The sequence below is a fragment of the Apus apus genome, chromosome 3 (assembly GCF_020740795.1).
Source record: "Apus apus isolate bApuApu2 chromosome 3, bApuApu2.pri.cur, whole genome shotgun sequence".
Taxonomy (NCBI): Eukaryota; Metazoa; Chordata; class Aves; order Apodiformes; family Apodidae; genus Apus; species Apus apus.
In genome coordinates, this window is record NC_067284.1 from 85,875,711 (window position 1) to 85,901,997 (window position 26,287).

Consider the following 26,287-nt stretch of genomic DNA (forward strand, 5'->3'; position numbering starts at 1 on the left):
CACCAAAATGCTGGCCTCTCCAGCTGCTTCTGTTTTCCAGAAGGCATAAGCACTGCATATTTCTATAATGTACAGCTCTCACACAAAAAAAAAGACCAGTGGGCACAATTCTTGCTATAAACACTAACTCATGGGTGAATTTTCCACAGGGTCTGTCCTAGTGGGCAAAGTACATACAAGTGCTGCTTGACTACCAAAACCTTTAGATACCAACAGCAGAACACTGCTAATAGTTACATAGCATTTCTCCAGAGACATATTTATGCAGCACTTTATCTTATTTCCCAAAAAGAAAGTTTTATTAGGAACCTGAAGTAATTGACTTCAGTAAAACAAGCCCTCTCGCACCTCTATCACATCCATTTGTGCCAGTGCCATCCTGTGGCCAGAAAACGTGGGATGCTTGGGGGTGCATTCCTATCTAGTGTAGGTCTCTTCTTGCCTGGTCTGTGAAAAGATGTGCTGCTTGTTTTTAGACAAGTTGCTTAATTCTGCAGTTTCTCAGCTGCTTCATCTGCAAAATGAGGATATTAAGAATGGCATCTCTTAAGGAAGCAGACTGATACTCATGGAAGTTTTTGCTGTGCTTGGGATCTTCAGTTTGTTCTTGCTGAAGAAACGAAAAAGATTTATTATTTGAGCGATTACAGTGTTGATACACTAGTGATGAGTTCCCTGCAGGCATGCAAATGTATTACAGGGCAAATTACTTTCTTATTTCTACTTATACAAATTTTCTCCAACTCCAGTCATTCAGACAAGGTTACTCCAGCTGAGCATGTGGCTGTATGGGGTTCCACAGCAACTCAGTTCAGACACTTCTGTGTAATAAGTAAAAGAAGAGAAGTATCATTTGCCTTATAAACAACTTTGAATATCACCAGTCACCCTTCCTGACAGAACAGTGCAGAGGAAATGTCCTATATGGGAAGGGAGCAATATAATTTCCTTGTTACTGGAAGCCTGGGAATAAGTAGATCTAAGTTCTAAGGGCTAACTAAGTGGAGGATGGATTTACTCTGGCAAGGTGATTGCTCTGCAGCTGCTCATCTTCTATCTCTGGAAGATTCCAAGATGCAGAGCAGGGATGGAAGCATTGCCTTCTCAAAGAAGGGAAGTAATTCCTCAAAGTGCACTGTGCTTTCACATAAAAATACAGTGAAACCAGTCAATTTGGCTGGTCTGAGAGGAACAACCACTGTGGTATGGATGGAAAATGGTGAGAGAAAAACAATAACAGAAAGTTGAACAAGCACAAATCAGACACTGAGCCTACGTTGCTCAAAATAGGAAGCATGTGCAATGGTACCAGGCACAGAAAACACACACAATAGTTACTGCCTGCCTGAGTGCTGCATGTAGATACAGTTGTCTTGAAAAGTGCTGGTACAACAGGCTCAGAGCATACTGATGATTCAATCTCTGAAATAATTAAAAATGGCAGTCACGCTTCTGAAGGCGCACAAAGTCCTTATCTCCCTTTTAAAGCAAAGAAGCTGCTGCACTGACAGGAAAATAGAAGGAATGCTGGAAGCCTTTACAGCAGCGCACATCAATGAAAGGCTCTTCTTGGCTAACTATCCTGGAGTGAAACATACTCCTAGTAGCTCTGCCAATGATCCTTGAATTGCTTTAATGGCAGTTGATAGGGGAGAAAATAATTGTAACTATGAAGCAGAGGAAAGTTTTTGCTGTCTCGCTCTTGCAGCATTGGCTACGCCTCTGTAAGGGACTTGACCTACTAGAGAACTTTAGGAAGGCGAATCTTTGCCAGAGGTACAGCAGCTGGACCAAGGGAAGCAGGCACTCCACAGCATGCCCACTGCTTCACTTTATTTTTGCCTGTAACTACATCTTGGCTTTTTCATATGGCTCTAAACACCAGCTGGCCAAATTAGTGAATACTAACCTGAAAGGAAATGCTGTCAATTGGTTTGGAAAGAGAAGCTCTCAAAGCTAGTCTGTTTCATGAAAAGGAAGCAACAGCCAAGGAAATTCTTACCTGCCTCTGTACAACCTCTAGGCCCTATCATACACCATCAAGGCAATTTAGATTTTGCCACTGATGATAAAGGAAGAACATCTCTGAAGTAAAGAAGGAAAAGTCCAACTAGGTCAACAAAGTCCCTGGTGGGTGGCAACAAGGTATCTGAGAGCTGGTATACAGAGCAGAGATGGGAATGCTTGAAAGGATTCAGTTTTATAGCACAGGGAAAAATTGTGCTGCTTTTCTTTCTATATAAGGCAGGTAATAAACTGTATTTGAACTGATAGAAGAGGAATGAGATGACCCACATTTCAAAGCTGGAACCTGGTAGGTTATTATTATTTATGATTCATAAAGCATGTGCAGTGTACCAAACGAAAGGGAAATGTGCTCCCTGCCCAGAGGAACCTCCAACGTGAACTCTGAGAAAAACACTCTGCTGCGCATGGAACTAACTCCCAGGGCTTTAATGAAGATCAGGCCTGCTCTTCTTTACATCAGAAAACTAAGATCCCTTTTCCCATCTCTACAGCAAGTGGCTTTTATGTTGGGAGAATACAACAGCTGTATTCTGCATAAACTGAAATAGCACCCTTCAGGTGCACCTGATTTTCTACTTTTACTTGCTGATGTTAGTTCCTTTCCCTCTCTTGGGCACTTCTGTATTTTTTCATTTTCTCCTCCACAGAGCCATTGCTACCATTTCTTCTTTTCTTTCTTTGTTCCTCTGTTTATCAAGATTACTTTTTTATTCTTCATGAGCTTTCTAAGGAGCCTCACATTCATATTTTACCTCTTACTGTTTAATCATTCCCTTTTCTGAGCTGTTCTTCCTTTTTGCCCCATCTTGCTCATCCCTTTCAGCCTCTCCTCTCTCCATTACTCTCAGTCAGCCTTTTGCCTCTCACCAACCATATTCCCCAGTGGATCCCCCAAAACGGTGGCTTCCTCTTTGCACTTCCTTCAGGAACTCAGCTACATACCCACTCCTCAGATGGGCTCCTCTTCCTGACTTGCAGCCTTCTTCAGTTTCCTCCTGCCTCCACATCACCATCTCACCTGCTCTGCCTCTCTAGGACACGGCCTACAGGTTTCTACCCCAGATCACAGCTCCTCACCCCAGACGGCCCCACTAGCTACACCCAGAGCTTCAGAGCTCTCTGGGAAACCCTCCTGAGCACACAACTGCCCTCTTCAAGGTCCTTAGCCATAGTCCCTGAAAGTCTTCAAAGGTCCCTGCGGTCCCTGAAGGTCTGCCAATCTCCCACTGCCCGTTGAGCTCCTAATGTCCCTTCTGACCACAGAGCCCCAACCCCACCACTACCGTGCAGCTGGATTGGCAGCAAGCGGTGAGGACAGACAGTTTGAACACGGGGCAGCGTCCCTTGCATCGGGGCTCAAATTTGTCCAGCATCCTCTGTCCCTCCCTGCTGCCAAGGGTCCCGCCTGGCAAGTACTTGCTAGGGGGGCTTGGGGACTGCTCCCGAGACCCGAGGCGAGCTCCAGGAGAGAAGCTCTGCTTCTGGAGCGTGGGGGAGGAAAGAGCCGGAGCAGAGCGGGGCGGGGGACAGGTGTGGGCGCCGGCGATGTCCGGCGGCGGGTCCCCACCGCCCGCCCACGGGTCGCGCAGCTCCCGCGCCGCCGAGCATCGCCCCGGAGCATTCCCTGTCGCGATACTCAGTCTCCCCGCAGCAGCCCCCGTGGCGGTACCCAGCCGCCCTACAGCATCCCCCGTGGCGCTACCCCCGTCCCGTTCCTGGCGCCGCCTTTTACCTTCCACTTTGGTGAGGGTGAGGACGGGGCTGTTGCAGGCGCTGAGAGGGGCCACCCTGGCCGAATGCTTCTTCATGGCGAGTCCGTCGCCGGCGGCAAGCTCCCCCGCCGCCCCGCGCCTACATCCTGGCGCCGCCGGAGACCTCCTGGACCAAGCTTCCCCCCTACCCCACCCGGTTACGGCTCCCGGCCCGCCGCCCTCTGCCGCAGCACCGGGCGGCGGCGGGGGCTGGGGCTCGCCCGCCCGCCCGCTGCCGCTCGGGGCTGCTGCAAACTCGACGTCACCGGCACGGCCCCCCCCGCCCGCCCCCAGGGCTCCCGGGGCCGCCCCCCGGGTCGTGCCGGAGGAGGCGCCCGGACGCCGCGGTGACGGGCGCTGCCGAATTTCGCGCCCCCCTCCCCGCACCCCGGGCCGGGCTGGAAGCGGCGGTGGCGGCTCCGGAGCTGCGGGCGCCTTCCCCGGGCAGCGCTCCGGCAGAGCAGGCGGGGAGAGCGCGGACCGTAATGCGGCTGCGGACACGGCTCCCGCTCCCCAGCGCTGTGCCAGGGCTTCCCCAGCCAGCCGGGCTCCCGGCACGGGCGACTCTTGCTGGCGCTGGGCGACTGCACCGCAGCAAAAAGGGCTCCTGGCTTCTCACGGTCTGCTCAGTTCCCTTCTTACTGCCTTACGGGAAAAGATAATGTACGCTCTGCAAACGAATTTTTCTTTGACCGCACTATATCCCTGCTTCATTTGCCTTCAAGCCCAGTCACTATTCCAGGTCGATTTTCATCCGTGCCTTCAGTAATTTCTACCACCCTTTCTACAGCCTTTCTGTTGCTGCTGCGTCCTTTTCTAAGAGGGAGATCAAAATCAGACACAACAGTCAAGATTAGGATACACCATTGATTTATCCATAATATTCCAATACTTGCAGTAGCATGCTCCACAGCTTTCTTAACACAGCTTACCAACTTCTTTTTGAGGCATAAAACAAAATACCTCCGTATCTACATGCAGGTTAGATAAAATGTGGCATTTCACAACTGGATGCTGCTCCTATTGTAGCAACTTCTTATGGTGGGTTCTTTTCAGGAATAATGTTAAGACCCCCAGTCGTGACACACCAATAGTGTGTGGTAGATTTACCCTTCTATCAATACACAAAAGTCTAACCGGTATTAATTAACAAGATTAATGCAAGTGGATCCAGGAGAGAAGAAATACATCTCAATGAATGCATATGAAACGTGTAAAAAAGATTATCACTGTAAGCCAAGAGCCAGGTTTCATAAGATGCTGAGCACGGTGAACTCAGCCCCCTTTACTCCTAGTCATTTCTTCTGTGGATACGAAAATACTCAGCACATTTTACCAGGTTCCAATACAAGAGGCGTCAGGAGACAAAGACGCAAATACTCAACATCTCTTAAGATCTGGTGAAATTAAAATGAGCGTACTTTGCAAACAAGACTGGGCAGCCATCAAACTCCACAAACATTCCAAAGTATTTGTTAATTACATAAATAGTGGCTATTGAAAAGCAGCCCCGACAGACTGTTTAGCAAACCGTGGGAAAACAGCACCTTACTTGTGCCGGCCGGACAGCTCTACTTAAGAGGAGAGCTTTCTTGGTGGGTCACATCCAGACTATTTGTTTGCACAGGTCTCATCTGGTGATCTGTAATCTGATGAAGCTCAGGGGTGGTTTGCATTTCCCATGCCTCTTCTGTGTCAGCCTTCAGGAGAGCTTTATAAAAAAAATGTATTAGGCTCCCTTCAAAGTGATCCTTCTGAAGAGTGTATTCATGTGCTCAGCACTAAGACCACAAAAGCTTGGCTTGGTGAAATGAAAAAAAAAAACAAACACTGGCTTTTATGGTTGTTTCCAGGCCTTCTTAATAGGATTATCTAATCCATTCAGCTCCCTGTGATGTTACAGATCACAGGCACAGTAGCAACTGCAGGTCCACCTTGTTCACTGCACTAGTTCATCTTGGAGTCCAATTAGCTTCTGACCTTTGAAAGAAGTTACCTAAAAAGAGGCAGATCTCACCTTGTATGGTTCTACCCATGAAACATTTTGCAATGTCGCACATTATAAAATATTAATCTATTTTACACTGCCTCTGTGAAGAAACTTCAGGTTCACTGGTGGGTAAAATGCAGCCACAGAATTTAAGTGACTCCCTCAGATTCAGATGACCAGTAACATCTGAACCCATATAGCTCTGGCTGGCTTATGCTCTGAGCTTAACTTCCAGGATAATCTGAGTTTCTGCTATGTAAGCAGGAAAGTACTGAATCAGCATTTTACATCCAAATTCCACACACTTTTCCCAGTGGTAAATGGCTGTTGCAAGGCAATCAGACTTCTCTACTGGCTATATCCTGTAATCAATGAGACATTCATAAGAATTAAAAGGGTATTTATTTAAAAGTCTCTGTTGCTGGGCATTTTTGCTCTTTCCATTCTGCAAGGTTTATGCTCTCTTATTTTTTAAAGGAAAGACAGAGTATTATTTTACTTGAGAATCACATTGAAAACAAGACTTTTTTTTTTTTTTTTTAAATGGCATATTATTTTAACTCTGCATATATTTAATATTGCAGGATTTGAACATGTTTCAGGTTTGGGATGTTTTATTTAAGCCTAGAACTCCGAATGTCAAAGGCTTGTATGGCATTAACTGTCTCCCTGCTTGCCTAGATGAGGATGGTGCCCAGGGGCGCTGCTTAGTGGAGAGCAGCACCTCTGCAGCTCCCTCTGCGAGACAGCCAGGAGGGGATATCGGCTGCATATCATAATAACAAAAAAGTTGTGTTTATTTAATGAAGAACAGGGTGCCTGAAGACTCTGTTCCAGGGGCTATACAGTAAAACCTGCAGCTGGCAAGTAGGCTTGTTCATCTCTGTAACTTGTATCATGCTGCAGCCTCCCCACCTCCTTAAGCCTTCATGCATTTGCTGCTGGATTACATTTAATTTACACTAAGCACCTTACGGTATAAATGCAAAATTGATGCACTCAGGGTAAAACATCTAGTTAAATTAATGGCTTTTTTCTTTACAACACTACAACACTATTCAAGAGGCAATGGAGAAAAAGCTGGTGGATGTCTGGGGCTGCAGACAGCTTACAAATCTGGAGAGGAAACTCTCAAAGCTTAAAAACTGGAGAAAGCTGATTTTCATTTCCAGTCAAGAGCAAGGATGCATCATGTGAATAAGGCAGGGGAAGACTGAAAATACTGGATGAGAAAAATCAGAATTTGCCCAGCCAGGCTTCTGCATGGTAGTTTGATCGAGCTGGTTTTGTTGCAGTTACCCTTTTTCATTTTAGATCAAGACATTATAGTTGTTGGGTTGTTTTTTCTTACACATACACAGGTATGCTAGCACCTAGCTATCACACTGCTTTTGAGCTCATGTACCATCATCACTTTTCTGAAAGACTTCTTATTGACATAGTAAGAGATTCAAGACAAAACTAAATTCTCACAGTTAGGTGTGCTATTACCTCTGACTTTTATTCTATTAGCTAGTTTGTTGAATCAACATGAAACATGCACCCAGTTGGTAACATGCACAGTTGGTATTTTTTCAGTTCAGATATTTTCATATTTAGTGTACTCATTAATAGGACATTTATTAATTTAAGTGCTTACCACTGAGGGCAGTAATTGTTGTGCTCAGCAACCCTAAAGGAAATGGAGTGTGGACTTTTATTTCCTAATAGGCTCCAACTCATGCCAGAATGAATTCACCTGCCAGGAGTCAAATACATGCATGAAACCTACACTGCCCACAGTCTGTCAGGAACAGATCAACTCTTCCTCTAGTATTTTTGAAGCTACTAGGTGAATATTCTCCACAAATAACTATTAGGCTGTTTGTGAAGAGTTTGTTCTGCTTGAATGCCATGCTTGTTTTGTTTGGCTACTGTCTCATGATTTTTAAATAGGTTTTTATTTCCCAACTTAAAAATCATAGATGTCAAGCACATTTCCAACACAAAGCCATTTTGGAAGTGATGCTTGCTGTCCTGCAATCACTTTGAAATCTGCATTTAGATGTACTGTTTGGTGACCATTTGCCACTATTCCACTTGTTTGCACACCTCCTACGTTTAGAACCATTCTCAGAACGAATTCATATTTTTGTCAAACTTACATACAATCTTTCTCTGAAATATTTGCCTAGCTGTAAGGATTACATCTTTCCAGTCTTCCCTATTTCAAAACAGTTCAACTACTTTTGGTATCATGTCTTGAATTCACAGAACAAGGTAGTGAGGAGAAGAGGAAGGATTAAAACCTGCCTGGCTAGAGGTATTCACCTCTAGCATTAAACAGAAACTGTTGTTGGAATTACTGATATACCTGAATGACTTATCTCCAAATTTTGTCATATATACAGCACTACAGGTACCAGTCAAATCTGAGGTGTCCATAAAGGCTGCAGATCGTATATATGACCATATATCCAACAGTTCCTAGACATGGATGCAAAGTCCATGTGAGAGTATCTTCCTCATCGTGTTTTTTTTTTTAACCTTCTATTTATATCTGTTGTAAGCATTACCGGAGGAAAGCACTAGTGAATTTTGTTACCAAACCTCATAAAACATTAACTGTTTTCAATCTTTTCTGATAAACTCTCCAGGTTTTGTGCACAAAAACCAGCAGCATTTCAAATAATACTGGGGAATTCCACAAAATGGAAGAAAAAAATGTATTTTAAGTTCAGCATTTCAATACCAGACTATGTCACTTAAATTTTCCAACTTGTGCCTCAGGATTTTGAAAGGAAACATTCATGTCTTAACCATGTTGTGAAAGGGAAATATTTTGACAATTTTTAAGTCACTTTCAGTTTTAAAGAAAAGTTAATTCAGTCCCCATAGGCAGGTATGGGGAAGCACTACATTAACAAGAGAATCAGACAAAAGGATGTTTGTCAAGTTGCTGCAAATGCATCTGACACTGCTGGGGATCTAGGGCATTCCAAAGCCACTCAGTATCAGCCTTCATTGCCTTCAGTAACACGGGGGAAATAAGCACTGATACTAGCCCAGGATAATACTTCCTCAAAAATGGACACAAAAGGCAAACATGACAGATTACTCATTTTTGGAAGGCCACTAGGCTTCCTATGAACAACAACAGATTGAGAATTAAAAGGTGTTTAGGATTTTAAAGGCGAATGACCCATGAATACAATGCAGTTTTCCCCTGCCCTTGTCACAATTACTCGATGCTCACATAGCTCCTTCAGCAGACGGGCTCTGCACCTTTGCCTCTCTACAGCTGCAGGTGAAGGGAACTGCCCACCTTTGGACCAGGTGGCTCAGAAACAGCCCATCATGTGGTGACTGTGATTGTTCAGTGAGTCCCCTGGCAAGATTTGCCTTTAGGGGCTGTGATCCACGATGAATATAGTGATCAGACTGCCTAAATGTACAGCATTTCTTGGTATCGGTGGTGTTAACACAGGAGAAACTGAACAGGAATAAGCCAGTAAACCAAATAAGATGCCTATTTGTCTTCCAGCAGTTTGTCACTCCCTGGGAACTCCAGCAGACTAAACAGCTTTGCCTGGTAGAAGCTGCTCTTTGCTAGCTGCTCCTGGCAACTTCACCAACTGTCTTTCTGTCTCCTGTCATTTTTCAGCCATTCCAAATGTCAATTCCCAAAGCTAGAAGTTCCCTGCACAGTTGTGCCTGGGGATGAGAAAGTAGTGTTCTCGTATCCTAACAGCTTGGCAGTTTTTCTAATGACCCTCCTGTGTTTATCAGGCAATTGCTTTTCCTTGCATATTGGCTGTTGTTTAACCATAAGACCTTAATGACCCCAAATCATACAAAATGCACCATTATGCCAGTAATACAAATAATTCAGTAAAAACTGAATTATGAACCCTCTCATTATCTAGGATACATACAGTATTAAAAATAAGGGCATCACCTCCACATTCTTCACCACCATCCCACTCCTGGTCAGTTGTCTTTGTAAGGCACTGGATGTGACGTGCATTTAAATGCAGTTGTGCATGTTTTCAGACATCAGAAACAGTGTGTAAGCTGTGTTAAACCTCTACTGCTGTCACGTCCCAGCTTAGGAGGAACTGACTTACCTAATAAAGAAACAAAAGCCAGGAGATCATCTTTGGCAGTAGCTTATACTTCTAACATTGTAAAACAATAGGTTAAAAAATTTGAAGTTAGAACATATGAAAACAGAATTGAAAAATCTAAAACCTAAAAAAGGAATTTAAAAAGTCTTGTTCAGACTCTACTCAGAAAGAAATAAGCTCAATCTGTGAGAAAATCTTTTGTCCTCAAAGAAAAGGTTCTTTAAGAGTAGACAAATAAGTGTACGCTCCCTGCTTCAAGCACACAAGGAGAGGCCATGAGAACTGAAGAGTGAATTATATTTTCTTTCTCCTCCTGAATATTTACAGAACTACCGCCCAAGTAGTAACAGGCAGTAAAAAAAAAAAAAAAAAAAAAATTAGATGAAAAAGGGACATCCAAAGATCTTTCAGAAATTAGCAGTAAAGACACTTCTGAGAAAATACATTCTGTATTTCAAGTCACCCTTTTTATAGACAGTGCTCTGGGATGAAATTCACAACCTCTGTCAAACTTAAGTTTTACTGCCAGCTGCTTGAACCAAAGATTAGGTAGGATGTAAGCACTCCCAGTGGGCTGTGGACTGGAGAGTTTCAGCCTACCTAAATTACTTGCCAGATATTTGCCTGGAAGAAAACTGCTGCCTATCTAAAATCCAAAGATGTGTAAGAGCCAGCAGGTCCAGACTGATTCCTGTGTTGCCCTTCTACCAGGAAGAATGATTTTAAACATTTTAAATAATTACATTTTTCCTTTTCTCCTTTGTATACTCTGCACTTTGTCTTTCTTACTAGTTTTTGTCAGTATTTCTTTTGTACTTTTTTCTTTGTGCTGTCTTTTCCTTTCCCCTTTCATGTCTTCCCTTTGTCAAATTTCTCCCAGTGTTAATACTAAAAAGCTTGCAACATGAATGTAATGCCACATCCACTTAAAGACAAACAGAAAAAAAAAAAAATTCTACTGTGGTTATCTTTTATTTATTGTTCAATGCCATCAACCCCCCTAATAGCTAGTACTGGGATTTTTGGAGGTATCTTAGACTTCACACTTCACAACTTCAAAGTAAGTTCTTCATAGCTATCCAGAAGCTATGCACCTCTAAAGCTCTCCTGCCCTTTGTTCTGATATTTTAAGTTTCTGCCTGTGCACCCTATTGGCGCTGTGTCCAGAAGGATTCAAGCTAAGAATGAAAAATAATACCCTCCCCAGATTTTCCAAGTGTACTCTGCTTTCTTGCATGAGTTCCAAGTGAGGACCAGCAGAGTGGGCTTCTGGGTTAATTCTCAGGAAGCAGCAAGTCAGATCCTTGGAAGCAACAGGTTAATTTTCGTGGGACCTCCCACTGAAATACTTTTAAGTAAGTAGCTGTGCTGATTGCCCTCAGAGAGACTATTCAGTTTAGCACACTGAGTTCCTCCTTCAAGCTTAGATTTTATTTAAAAGGCATTATACAGGAGGAACCTTTTAGCACCAAGTACTTTGTAATTATATCCTCTCTACCCTGCAATCCTAATCACTCCAGGTTCCCACTCTTGGAGAGGCTAATTGCTTCTTCTTGAGCGCACTGGCTACTCCTCTCTGCCTTGGAGGTTTTTCCTCTTGCTTCTTTCAACCGCTATTAAGGGATATATTAATACAGTTGGGCCCAAGCTATTTTATTATGAGACAGCAATATAAGCCTGCTTCCTAGAAGAATATCTGCCTTCAGATACTGGGAAAAGGAAACGGGAGAGAGTGCTGAGCTGGGAATGTCTATTATGAAGTCTAAAAATACCTACTGGTGTGTGCTAGGAGCAGTGGCAGTGAAATCCTCCCACTCCATTTCAGGCTCTGCCATTACCATGACACAGGCCCTGAGTCAAGTTTCTGCCACAAGTTACTCATGAGTACCCTGGGACATAACTTAGCTACTTCCTGAAGGTGCTTTTGAGATCCTATGCTGAAAAACCCTGAGAACAGCCAAGCACTATTGTTATATAACACCTGGAGTATATCTAACAGGCTTACTATTTATAATTTATCATCCTTTCTTAATAAAGAGGATGAGTTTATTACTAATGCAGAAGATGAATGCATTGTTACTGCTGTTTGTCACCAGTGCAAGAATAATTCAGATCTTTGGGTCATATCCAAAATCTGAGTTTTTGAAATGACAGCACTTTGCAGACCAAGAATTACTTCTTTTATTATTATAGGTTTTCATAGATTGATTAATAATCTTACATGTCTTTACAGAATGAATGATTTTAACCTCACAAGCACATTACTGAACAAGACAATGTCAGATGAATACCTACAGGAAAGGTATACTGCCTCATACTCAAGGGAAACACCATGGAGAAAGTTTAAGTACTCTGGGCTGCTTCAAGGCCATGGAGTTTTGATTAGATAGTGGGTTAAAGATGACAACTGAGCTCATGTTGTGGCTGGAAAGTTAGGAAGGCTGCCCTGTCCCCTTGGAAAGGGGGTACTTTATACGGAAGGACCATGGTTACAGTCAGGAGATTCCTAACAATGAAAACTAAAATAATTTCACAGATTTTAGTCTAGCCATGTCAGATGAAAGGACAGGGAGCAAAGAGTATAGTCCACCCCAAATATCACTGAATTCAGTCTTTTACTTAGACTATCACATTATGTTCATACTAGCCCTCAGAAAACAGTCATGAAACTGTGGAAAACTGGAAGTTTTTTCCAACAGAAATACTTGGAATAAACCAGGCAGGATCATAATGGTATGTTCTCCATTTGATGAATTTGTCTAATCTAAAATAAAAAAACACTTTGAGGGCTTTTAAAATTATTTAGATTGGAAATTGAGCGCATATCACCTTAGCTCTAAAAAAAATTGCATACATACTGACTAGATACTGATGAGATGGTCCAATAGATTGCCTTTTATCTCAGCAGCTATCAGGGAATTACAGACTGAGGGGCTGTGAAGGAGGCTGGGAAAGGACCAGGGAGAAAAAGATGGTTTCTCGTAGTCACTCTCATGCTTCCCTCTGTCTTTAGCTGGGCCTTTACTCTGGCATGCAAATTTACTCCATGTATCTTCTCCTCCCCCCACCCACTCAGGCACATGGTATGTGTGCTGTTTCTGGAGGTTCTGTACAACACACAACTTCTATCAGTTGCCAGCTTGATTCCTGCCAACTTTCAGGAGTTTGCAATTTGCATATTGTTGCAAAAAGCAAAGATTTCTACAATCTTCTTTGGGATGTGAATGTCCATTTGTGGATCTTTTCTGTTTTAATTTTGCAGTACAAGAATAAAAGAGGTTATAATGGTCCTTATGGTCTCTTGCTGGCCAGTAATTGCTAAATCTGTACAGATTTTGTTAAAACAGGCATGAAAAGTTTTTAAAATGCTGGAGTAAATACTTCCATTTTCACATTTATGTGACAATGGCTGTAAGCACTGAAGATGTGTCATTCTGTGCTATTAGCCCTGTATTTTACACAGTAACAAGACAGCTCTTCATAAAGACCTTGTGCTGCTTATCATTAATCCCTCAACTTCTAGACTGGATTTGGTTAATGCTTTTGGGGAATGAATCTGGATCATTAATTAACAGTACTAGGGTTATGTGTAATAAGATTATGCACATGGCTTTGCTTTTGAACTAATGGGAGCTTTGCCATTGCATTCAATGCACTCAACACTGGAACTAGAATTGCTGATAAAACAGTAATAATAAAACAGCTAAAAAGGAAACTAAATTTAAAAAGTAGACAAATTAAAAATATTATGGAATAGAAAGAGGGAGGGTCACAATAAGCTATGAATCCATAGGAAAGGTAAAAGAGGGCAAAGCATTAGGCAGAAATACCCAAGATAAAGAAGGAAAGACAGGATCACCAGTCAGGATAAGCCAAAGTCAGATGGACAATAGTTCAGGTAAGCATCAGAATACAAATACAAAACACACTTGGAATCAGAAACAAGAAGAATATTGAGTTAATTTAGAAACACTAAAGCACCTGCCTATTGTGAGGAAAGTCCATGTATGCTTTGCATAGAGCATGGGAAGTCAGCAGATTCTGTTCCTTTCAGCTGGAATAAAAAAATAGGCTACAAAAAGCACATACTTCTGTTACAAGGAGGCTCCTTGTCTTACATCGTGTTGTTTGGGGTTAATACATATCCTTGTGCAAAAAAGACATCCAACTTGTTCTTTAGCTACAGTTTGATCCTTTCACCACAGCCACCAGGACAGATTCTTGGGAGAACCCACCTGCTTCATATCACTCCTGTCATGCAAAGCAAACCCATCAGATATGGCCACAGGAGTGTTCATTGGATGGCACATGGATATGAAGTAGGAGCAATGGGGAGAAGACTGGCATTTCATCTGATGCTCCCCTGGCTGATACAGTATGGTCTTAGCACAACCCTGGGGGAACATCCGCTTCTGGTGTCACTGCAGGATGAGGCATGCTCTGATCTTCATTAGGAACTGGACAGGTGCCTGGATGATGGGAGGATAAGGGACCTGAGAGCAAGAGACATCCTATCCATCCCCCTCATGACTGCACTAATCTTTATTAGAAAGGCTCCTGCCTCTGCACTATTGGCAGAATCACTCTCCAGAGATCTGGAACAATGACATTTTGTCTTGGGGTGGCTGTTTGTGTTCCTCTTTCCTCTCCCACTCCCAGATGCAGATCTGAATCTCAGATTATATTTCCACTGAACTGTGAAGCAGCAGGAAAGCAGATTTATATCCTGCATATTATTTCCACCAGCATTCCCCCAAGTGCATATAAAACACTACTATAATTCTGTCCTAGGGTTCTGCTGATATGAACAAATCAGTTGAATTTTGATCTAAGTAATTAAAATTACAAGTACCTTTCATTGCAGTCACAGGCAGGAGGCAAATGCGGCTGGGGCTTTGCTATTCGTTTACGTGTAACAATTCAGGCAGCTGCATGTATTTCTTCAGCTGCTTTTCTTTCATAGAACCGTCTAAAGCCTTCAGCAATGCAACATACAGCTCCTCAAAGCATCATAACATAAATCTAGGTCTCATACCACCTAATGGAAATAAATAACACAAGTGCCAAGCACTTTTTTTTCTGATTAACAATGTATAAAACACCTTGCATGTAGTAACTCGCTGAAAAGAAATAACTCCTCAGTGTCAATTTAAACCTGGGTTGGACATCAGCATTTCCAGTGCAAAATGTAAAACAAACTGAGTATTGTTCATGGAGACCTAAAGAATAAAGCTTTCTGAGTCCACTATCTTTGATTCAGACTCCTCTAGGAATAAGTCAGCACTTCACCAGAACTGAAGACTTGCTGTTTGCTCAGTCTTTCCCCCACTGGTGGGATTTCTGCAGGACTGACTTTCTAGAGAGGATTAAAACAGCAGCAACATAAAACACCTAAAGAAAAGGAGGGAAAATCAGTAAGCAAATGCATTTAGAGGAGACTGGAAGGTTATAAGGCCTCTCAGGCCCTGTTTGCTGCAGCTTTTAATCATCGTATAGTAATAGCAAGTGCATGTAAAGGAACTTTAGAAATCCTAATTGGAAGAAAAACTCCCCAGGCACAAGATTATGTATGAGGACTGAGAATCTTTTTCTTGTTTTATTTTTCCCATCAACAAGCTTATCTTGTGCTCTCTTCCAGATTTTTCGGATGAACAAGGCAGCTGTGAGTAGAGAACCAGAATCATGCCTGGAAGGCTTGTGTGAAACAAAACACAGCTCTAAATCTACAAGGAGCTAAGACCACTGCATGACTAAGCTTGAGGTAACTTCTTGCCAATCAAACAGGAGGAAAGTTGTTTGGTTTTGTTAACCAGGAGCTCAGAAAAGTTTTTGTCATTCCAACATTTAAGAGCTACTCATCTAATCACTGCATAAAATAAGGTCATAGAAGGCATATCTGTGGGAGACATTTTTTTGAATGATAGTTTTGTGTCTGACAAAGCAAACAGGGCATCAGCTGAAGACAACAATCCAAAGGCAGAAGGCATGCAGGAGCACACAGAACTTACTAGTGCAATTAAGGCTACAGAAAGGGAGGGCATGAAATACTAAGAAGGCAAATTTGGGAATGCAAGTTGGCTTTGCTGACATAAATGCTCAATCCAAAACAGTATGTAAGCAGATATTCACATATAGCCTGCATCCATCTCATTATTTCAGGAGTGTAAAGATTTACTTGAAAATTACTTTTAAAAATAGGAATGCTTCTGCTGTCTGGACGGGATCCAGACATAGAACTCTTAGGTCAATCTCTCTCCATGAACTGCAGAAGCATTGCAGTGAAAATCCCCAAACTACAGCCTAAACTTTTAGAGGAATATCTTTATATGAAAGGTGGCTCTTAATTTCTATGTTTCTGTAAAACAGGATTAATAATAATAACAACAACAACAACAACAATAATAATAATATTCATTGCTTCATCTAAGTTAATGCTATATTTAAAGATTTCTGAGTTTGCTCTCTCCCTCTTTATGCAGTGTATAATATACATAATGGTTGGAGAATAAGCTGTTACCACAATAGTCAACCTATAACACCTCCATTAAGCTTCACTCAGTTTAACTGCCAGTTAATGCCTTATTGCTGTCTAAATCCCTAAGCAGCAGAATTGGTTTAAGTCATTTTGCTTGAAAAGCAGTCTTCATCATATTATAGAGGATTATACAACTGCTCCAATAGGTATTATTTCTCAATGAAGACAACACCTAGATAAAGACATTTTATCTGATCATTTGAAGCATGTTAGCATTGAGCCAAGCTGTATGTTTTTCTCTCACTACATCCTTACCTCTCCTATATATTATCACACGTAACCTTGTCATATTCTATTGCTAATCAGGGAGAATTAGGAAGAATCTTAAATAATTCACCCCTAAATCGTAGTATAATCTGTTCATCTGATCCAGTGATCTGTTCTGATTACTGGATACTACCAGAATTAGTATTCAGCCACACTGAACAAGCCTTTACGTGTGGTGTTGATATTCCAGTTACAGCTATCATTCCCTTCCTGGGTTGCATGCAACATAAAAGAAACCCTGTATATTTTATTTCACAGTGATTTTTACCGCTCCTTCTATTAATTGTTTTGGTTTTGGTGTGTTGTTTTTGTTTTTTGTTTTTTTTTAAATAATACTGTTTTGGACAGAAAAGGGGTCTTTAACTGAAGACACACCATGTCCTATTGCATTACAAGCAAAATTACTGTATTTCAGTGTGTAGAGCTGCATAACAAGTTCAACCAGCCTGGTTTTACTTCCAGTTAGTTTGTAGTTTCAAAAGTGTGTTCTCTGCTGCAGAGGAAGTCACTCTGAGTGACCAAGGACCTTGTAGATACTGGCAACAACCAAGGTCATTATGGTTGGCCTTTCCCATCTCTATTTCATTCTTTCTATCCCATTCAGCATGAGGTTTAGGAAAGCATTTAAATCTCTTGTGGTTTTTTCTGTTTCAACTGGAGAAATTATGCTTTATTTTGTATTTCCAACCCCAAATAAGTAAAATGCAAAACTGCTACACAAAATGATTGCCAAAGACTGCCTGATCAGCGCTGAGGGTTTTGTGTTTCTGTGTGATTTTTTTTATATACATATTTGGAAAACTTTGGGGTGAAAAGCACTGAAGATCAAATAGAAATCAGTACTGCTTCTCTTGTCACTTAGATACTACCTTTCTGATATTTTCCAGCCTGCCTGTATACTGCACACAAACACGAATAAACTACATTTTGAAAGAGCTTACAGAAAAGTGGTACCCATGAATGTACCAAACGGGAGAAGGGAGGTTCTTTGCAACTCCACTGGGTGCAGAATGCCAAATACTTAACAATTTGCCTGTAATAGAGGGGAATGTGAGATTATCTGCTGCTGGAATAGGACCATCTCAAAGAAGAAATAAGATCATTTATAAAATGTTAATGACTACAGAAATTCCATCATTAGAATCATTGCTACTTCTACTGCAGACAATACAGATGGATTACAGGGAACAGAAAAGATCCTCCAGGCTTGCAGGAAAAATTTCTGCTCTTCAGCACTTAGGAAAATTATGAGAACCCAATGCCTAAGCAAGCAACTGAATAAGGAGGAGTCAAAATACACTTGGAAGTGTGGATAATACAGAAGATAAAAGACTGTATCAGAATGGTTTATTATTAATCTAAAACAAGGGGTTTCATTTCTCTTTTCAGACCTTCCCATGTCAGTGTGTATTACTATGGGAAGAAGCCTGAAGGATTTGACATGGATCCTAAGAATTACTTGAACTGAGACTCAGATTCACAAGAAAGAAGGAAAGTGAACATAGCACAACATAATTTCTATTATAATAACATAAATTAGCATATTGTAAATCATCTGTTTTTATCTCCCATGTCAGTAATGTGCCCTGATTGCTGACAATAACCATATATACCAGCAAGACGGATGTTTCACCCGCTGAGGCCAGGGCAATGGTGTTGGAAAGATTGCTTTCAAATGTCAAGTCTTTTGACATTTATGATTAAGGTGTTTTTCTGCTGTTTTGCAGGGTTTATAATTTCATGGATAGTATGCTCGGTACTGACATTAGCATCAGCATGTTTCATTTATGGGCTTCATACTATAGAGAACTGCCCAGACACATAGTAAAAACATCAAATAATGAAGCTTCAGCTTCAACTGACTTGAGCGCATCTTCAGAGCTCTGTATCTACTTACAAAGTGATTGGCTGACTAGGTTTAACTAAGTATTTAAAGCTAAGAACATGCATCAGTGCTTTACTGATGATGATTAGCCCCCTTCCTTTCACATCACTTATTTGGTTTAACCCTAGAGCACACATATTTCGTAGTTGCTGCCTATCTGTTTTACTGGGCAAGTAATCAAGAACAATTCCTTTTTTTTTTTTTTTTTTCCTGTTTTATGAGAAAATTCAAACAGGAGAAGTCCAAACATGGTGCCTAACCATTTTTTATTTTGCCTGCACTCACCTTGCTCTCTCCTATTTAACACTTCTCTAAAAGAAACAAGTCTGTATTTCCATCCTTTCTTTGTCCTGAAACTTCTGTCTGACTCTGATCTTTTCTGCACTTCCTGCTGAAGTTGGTCTGTGAAAGGTTGGCCAAAACCATCCACCACAGCTAAATTTTGTGTAATAAATTATGGATTTATAGTCATGGGGAATTATGCTACTTCAGTGTGGAACCCAGAAAGACTCTGTGAGAAAAGTATTTATTTAAATTTGGTGGTCTGACTCAATGTGATTAGTCCTGCTAATAACTCTGACAAAAGCTAGAGAAAGAAAAGAGGGAACTCAAAATATTAAGTCACATTTTAATGTTTTTTAGTGTTAAGGGAGGCAGAAAACTGGCTATGTTTCTGTCTCGTATTTGTGATACCAAAATGCTGTACAGGTATTGCCTTTCATAATATGTAAATCACATCTTCCTACAAAAAGGAGGAGATGTTCACATTACAAATCATTCTGCCTAGGACAGAAAGAGACTGCAATGTAATTAGCAGGAGGATATGGCTGTTGTAAAGTCACGTCTTCTGTGAAGAGAAGCTTTGCGCCTTGACAGGTTTGAACAGTATTACAAGCACATTCACTATATCCATCATAATGTTTCAAGCAAATTTGTGGCCAACTCAAAGTTGCAAATAAAATACGATTCCCTAAATGGATTAATAAGAACGTGGAGATCCTTGAATTGCTATGACATATAATTTGTACACATTGACATCCTGACAATTCTAAAGTATTAGAGAAACTCCAACACAGAGATTGTGTGCAGAGAGCCCATAATTCATTCTAGTCTACAATGCAGCATCCTGGATCTGTTGATTAGCCCTTGGCTATAACAGCTAAATTCTGGAAAAGTTTAGAAGACAGAAAGAATATTTCACATGTATCTTTGGTTTTATGTCATGTATTCCTTTATCAACATTCTTACTTATGTTTTTAGGTTTATGATCAGGAGTATAGCTAGACAACACTTGTTTTCACTTACTTTGTGCCTGCCCACCCAGTTAAATCTTGTAAGACAGATACTCCAGAAGCAAAAGGTTCAAATAAAGCAGTACTACAGTCAGGCTCTGGATGCCCTCAAACTAAGACACGGCTTGGACTTCTAAACAACACGCAGATGAGGAAAGAGTGCACTGCTGTGGATGAACTGTTATATTTGGAAAACCGTGTGGAAATAAATGACAAAAAATCTGCATGGGCACTTTACACTGTCTTTGGAAAGCCTGTTTGTAACAGAGCATAGGTGTCCCCCAGCTCCCCAGGCCAAGCATGGGTACCTGGCACAGGCACAAGCCTCTCACAGGCATCATGGGAGGGGGAAATGAGATGCATGTGGTTGGGCACCTGGAAGCCCTGTAAGCACAGGGTCTTGCTCAGCTGTCCTGGATGAAGGCCTTAAGAGTCCTACAGCATTTTACAGTGATTTTGGTCAGAACTTGTGAGCAAATACTTCTCTCTCTGCTGCTTCTGTGGATATGATCAAAAAATGTCAGTGTAGCAGAAAGGCTCTGTTCTCCACTTTGGAAGCTTTGTTACCTGCATGAGGAGATGTCCTGACTTTCCTGGGCACACCTGCACAAGCCTACTGTGTGAACTATGTCTATTGACCCAAGGTATCTTGCAGTCTCATCTTAAGGATAAGATCCAAATCTCACAGCAGCCAACAGAAAGCCTATTGCAGATATCTGTGGAAATATCACTCCTGGCTTAGGTGACTTTGGGTAACTCACCAAATGCTAAGTTGGTCTACTCCTACTCCTACTGAAGCCTATGGAATTGTCTGTAACAGAAGAGAAAATGTCCTAGAGCAGGAAGAAACTGATAAAGTCAACAACTTTTCAGCAGTGAATTGGAATGTCAGAAGTGCTGGAAAGCACAGATGGTTTTCAAGTGGAGGTTGAAAGAACCAGAGCAAGGGACTAAAAATCCTAGGCTTGTCTCACCTGTGAACAGCTACCTGATCTTCAGTTAAAATCATATATGGCAACTACATGAAAAATATGTTTCTATTCCAAACATCGTATTTGTAACCTGTACATATGACATATTAAAATGTATTGTAAGAAAATCTTCACATAGGCACATTATTGCTGATGGCATACGGCTTAGTGACCTATTTTGCACTTAAGATACGGCCTATCTCAAAATACTTTGGTTTTACACATGCCATAAAAGCAATAGAAAATGCTGCTCTGCCTTTTATAAAATGGATTTGTCAAAGCACTAGAATCAAACTCAAAGTCACCAAAATGTGTTAAGATTTTCACACAAAGCACAATAGGGCATTTCCTCCTCACTCAGCGGCTTTGGCCAGTTGTTCCAATCACTTTGAGATTGTTCTGATTTGGCTCTCTCAGTTGTGCCTTTTAGAGCTCAGACAAGACATTCTGCTTGCAGTTTTAGCTTGCAGGTGTATTTGGCGTTTGTTGCACTCAAGTATAGTTGTTGTTAGTGTGGAGCCACAAAAGCAAAAACTCAGGAGAGAAAGGGCTATAAATGCTGTGATGGGAGCAAGTCCCTGACAGAAAATGAGGGGAGGATGGTGCATGGAAAGCATACTGGTAAGAGCATAATCTCTATGGCTGCATTTTGTGTGTGCTGTCTTTGAATAATCCCAAACAAACAGAAAGCTTTAAGTTTGTGTTGTAGCATAAACATTGTGACCATGCCAGATATGTGATTGATACATATGATACAGTCCTGGAAATGTAGTTACTGTCAGTGACCAGCACAGTTGTTCTTTCACAAAATGCAAGAATGATTAAAACTTGAAGGAATGTGCTAATTAAGAAACACGGTAGGATTCCAAAATAGAGAAGTCTGGGGAGAAAGAAAGGTCCCACTAACCATATTTGCATTTTTTCATTTCAGAGCTTTTTGCAAGGGAAGAGGGTAAAAGGCTGCCTCACCACAGCCATTTGCTGATAAGCACATAATTTACCTGCTGATTGGTGGCAGGACTGAGATGACAGATCAGAAGAGGAAAATCCATCCTAAAAGAGGGGCAGGGTAGATACAAACTGTAGGACAGCTCCCAGAGTAAATCCGAGTGGCAAACAAAGTTGCCCACTCTGCTAGGTAGTTTTGGAGACCCAATCCATGGGCAGGGGATTGCTGCCAAAAGGATACCTTGGCTGTCACTGCAAAGTCCACACTCTGAGCCCTGGCAGCCATGCAGAGGTGGTATTCTGACACTGCAGGCTGTTGTTTTCTACTTCTGTTTTTGGTTTTGTTCTAAATTTTCCAAACATGGTGTTTGTATTTTAGGCTAATATTTGAAACATTTGGGACAACCCAATGCTCCTTGGTTTTCCTACTTCCTGAGTAGTCAGGAATCCATACTAAGAGGGATGTGCAGAAACTCCCCCATGCCTCTAGCCTGCTATCTATGAAAGGACCTGCAGGCACTGGGGTGCTTATTGCCATGCATTAGGGAGAAATCAGCCCTGCTATATATTATCTGCTGCTTCACAGGCAAAGCTATGCAAGGAATCATTTACCACTTAGGTGGCCCTCAGGTTAACAAAAATCTATTTGTATGGGAAGACACATGTATTCCAGAAACCCAGAAAAGAGACAAACTTGTAAGGCTGGAATACAAATGATTACTCTCTCCTTCCAAGGGTAGACTCAGATTTGTTAGTCCAAACTGTTACAAGGTACTTAAATAAGTTTGTAGCAAAGGGCAGAAATACTTCCATTTCATACTACAAATGCTGTAAAGTGGGATTTGAGTTTTTGTTATTCTGAAGAGCTGTTAGCAGAGGAAATTACCTCACTGCTGTCTCACAAGACAATCTTTTCATGCAGTGAGTGTGATCTAAAGCTAATTAGCATAAATGGAAGAAACTGTTTGGTTAAACTTGTCCACAATTAAGTGAAAGTGAAATGCTTTAGTCCTGGGGGAAAGGATTTCATCCAATGAGCGCCCAGTGAAAGGTGCTCACCCACTGAGCACTTCAGACAGGAATAATACATTTCCCTTCTCTGCCCCAGACAGGAATAATGCATCTCCCATCTCCTCCCCACCTCTTCTTTCAGCTGTCTTTCGGACATCATCAGGAGCTTCTTGAGAGCCTTCAGGAGCCTTTTCTTGAGGGTGACAGTAGGTGGACACTTGCAGTATGGTTCTGGGAAGCTTTCTCTTACAGGTACAAACAATCCAGGTTTGGGTGAGCTATAGAACTGAAAACATTTGCACTAAGAAAACTATCTGAGGAAACAGTCTGTAAAGTGTAACTTTGAATAAGCAGTCTTTCCTTCCACTCTTTAAACTAAGAAAGAGTTACTCATCCACATATTTTTAAAAGTAGGATATTTTTAGAAGCAATATGAAGCAGAAGTAATTTAAGCAGCAACATTCGTAAGTTTGATGGTTTTTATAAGGTAGGGAAAAAAAGTAATGTGAAACAAATACATGGGATAGGAATAAACCCCCAAAACTGCCTAATGACCAGCTAAAAATATATTCTGACTCATACTTTTCATGGCCTAAGACAATCAGAGAGATTTCATTAAGAAGGTATTTCAACTGCGCTATGAAGTCTGTAAAATAAAAGCTATCAAATAATGCACTGGGTTATGTTGTGACATTTTGAATACACTGTGATATGTTCACCTATCATAATTTGCTTAATTCTATAGTCAGCCCCAAAAATGCACATGTTCATAAACAAGTTCTGCTTTTAGGAATGAGTACATTTGCAAATACCTCAAGCTCACCATGTATAGTAAGTGTCCTTCATTTTGTTCCCCATCTCCAGGCCATGGTACGCTGCAGAGGTCAGAATTCAAGTGCATCTCTAACTTTCCTTACCCAGTGTTACTGACACACAGCAAAGCGCTTTAAAATACACATTCCTGCTCTATTCCTCAATCATTTTAGGTGAAACTTCCAACCCAATATTGTATTTGTCTTAGCTCTACAGAGCTGGCAGAGCTTCAAGGGCAGCCATTTGAGACTTTCTTCTGCCTTGCACAGTATCAACAATTCTTTCCAGATAAGTTCCACTTCAAAAAAATCTTTCTAATGGGTAATTGTGTTACAGGTAATTGTGTCAAAATCTTTTCTGCATAAGATCCTCAGTGACTTTATAGTTCAGAAAGAAAACAATACATTTTTCCTATAAACTTACTGAGTCTGAACTTAGAAGGCAGTTTCTCTCTCTTGTGTTTTGTGCTGAAAACTCTGCAGAGCTGGGGGCAGACACATGGATAGATTAACACAAGCTGGGTCCCTTTTAGGTTTTCAGTACTTTGGAGAGGAGGGGGAAGGGAAAACTTTCACTGAAAGAGGGAATAATTTGTCCTGACTTGCTCAAGTTCATGGAAACCCAAAAAAAATGTTATACTAAGTTAAAGCTTTGCCCAACAGTGTTAATCCTGCTCTCATTTTAAAATACGTTCTTAAACAATTAACCTGCACCGACCTGGATTTTAAAGGATTGCCAACAAATCCTCAGACAGAAACAATGTCTCTTGGACTTGCTGTATGAAGTTATCAGGTTTGGGATTTGAGCCAGTGGGTCTCCTTCTCTCATCCTGCAAGGATGATGCAAAAGTTGCCTTACTACCAAAGGAAGGAGTTTCTTTTCCAGATGAAGTTCATACATGAGAAATGCTGCTACACATATCAGTCCTTCTGCTGCACAAGGATCCAACTTACTGAAATGTCACAAGACTCCCTGTCAAAAATACAAAGCTTATTTGCTGGTGATATCCTCCTACTCTGCTGCAGCCCACAAAATGCTTAAAATAACCGACCAAAGGTAAGCTTCAAAGCCTTCTGCCTTGAGCTTCAGTTTCAAACAAAGCAACTGAAATTTAAACAGAGGAAGTAAATGTTGTTCTGTTCATGATTTCACCCTTCAACCAGAAATAAATATAAACCCCCTTGTTCCTTAACTATTTAATGAAACTGTGAATCAGATGAGTTTTCAGAAAGGTGTGAAGCATTGTTAAAAGTTACCATGATGGTGTGATCTTCAGCATGAAAACACAGAGGGCATGGATCATCCTGCCACCTTTGGTCACCTTTTAAGTACAGGAAAGGTATCAGAACAAGGTTTTCCAATGCATTTTTGTACTTTCTCTACAATACTACTAGAGGAGTACTCAATACTGGAGACTGTAAAATCCTGAACAATCTTCTACCATAAACTGCTGCCTTCGGTTATAGCTGACCTAGAAGGCTTTACCCTTGCACCCCTAGACTGAGTAAAAGAGATAAAGAAGTGCCTATGTGGCTGTCCATAACATGGAACTGTTTCATACTGGCAGATTTATGTGTTGTGGTTCCCTGTGTCTCTTCTTTTGCCTGCCCTTTCTGGCTTTTTTCTCTACTTTTTGATCCACATGTCATGGAAATGCTGCTCCTACTTAACTTTCCTTTGGATTGTCTCATGGCAGGTCATGGCTTGTGCTATGTATCTGCTGGGTGACCTCTCTGTGCCTTAGTCTATGACTAACACAATTCTCCTTCGTTCCTGTCCCTTTCTTCCACCCCACTGCTCTCTCTTAATTTCAAGTCAATGATTTTGCAGCTTGACCCTCTCCTCCTCCAATCCTTGCCAGGCTACAAGGGCTGAAAAGCTGCTTTTCCTTATGTCTGAGCTGTCAAGAGGCACTGCTGAATGTGCTGGGAAGCACCCTTGGAGATCAGATCTCAAAATGGAGATTATTAAATGTCCAGGATACAGAGCAGCATGAATGAATTTGAAGAGGTGAGCTCCTAGCTGTCCTGCTAGTGACATGAAAAGAGTTAACTGCAGTTTGGGCAGCACAGAGGAACAATTTCAAAGAAAGCAAGCCTGAAATGTCAAAGAACAGAGTTATCAAAACAGATCATTGTTAACAAATGGCTGTTTATTGCTAACACAAAGCAAGTGCATGATTTGAAGCTGGATTCTTTCTTTAAGTGTTTACTAGAGGAAGAGAAAAAAAAAAAAGACATTTGTATCCTATCAGTTGTTCATAAAACTCACAACTGTTTCCATATGGCCCACTACTATACTGTTTTAATTCAGGTTTTATGACTTCCAGTTTTCAGTCTTTAACAACAATTCACTGAGTGAAAGACTCCTGCAGTATTAGCATTGATACATCCTATTTCTCAAGACTAATTTTTTAGAGGAAAATGAATTTGAGATAGTGACTGGAATAAATCCCATGCACATGAAGCTCTCATAATGTCATGCATGCCTGGACAAAATTTAGCACTTCACAGTGGATTTGTAAAACTGTTGGTGATTATACTACTCATTTTGGGTTTGCCACCTAAATTTTCCTGTTTAAGTTCATGTGAGTATGTGTGTGTCTTTCAAAGTGCCTCGGCATCTCTTTTGTGCTAGGAAACAATCAGTAATACATAATGCATGGTAGCAAAACCACACTGCAGACCAGG

The 26,287-nt window shown here is 41.3% G+C and overlaps 1 protein-coding gene across 2 annotated transcripts in view; it reads right to left on the reverse strand.

Annotated features, from left to right (window-relative positions):
• Window positions 1–5,351, reverse strand: part of SLC35F3 (solute carrier family 35 member F3) — a 69,286-nt gene extending 63,935 nt beyond the window's left edge. Inside the window, exon 1 of one of the 2 annotated variants that reach the window (XM_051614225.1) lies at window positions 5,332–5,351. Coding sequence is in view for 1 of the 2 variants with exons in the window: in XM_051614224.1 (XP_051470184.1) it covers window positions 3,761–3,836 (76 nt within the window). In the remaining variant the exon portion in view is untranslated. Of the gene's footprint in view, window positions 1–3,760; window positions 3,907–5,331 lie in introns of those variants that run through there. The other variant, XM_051614224.1, reaches the window with a different exon arrangement.
• Between the last annotated feature and the right edge of the window lie 20,936 nt (window positions 5,352–26,287).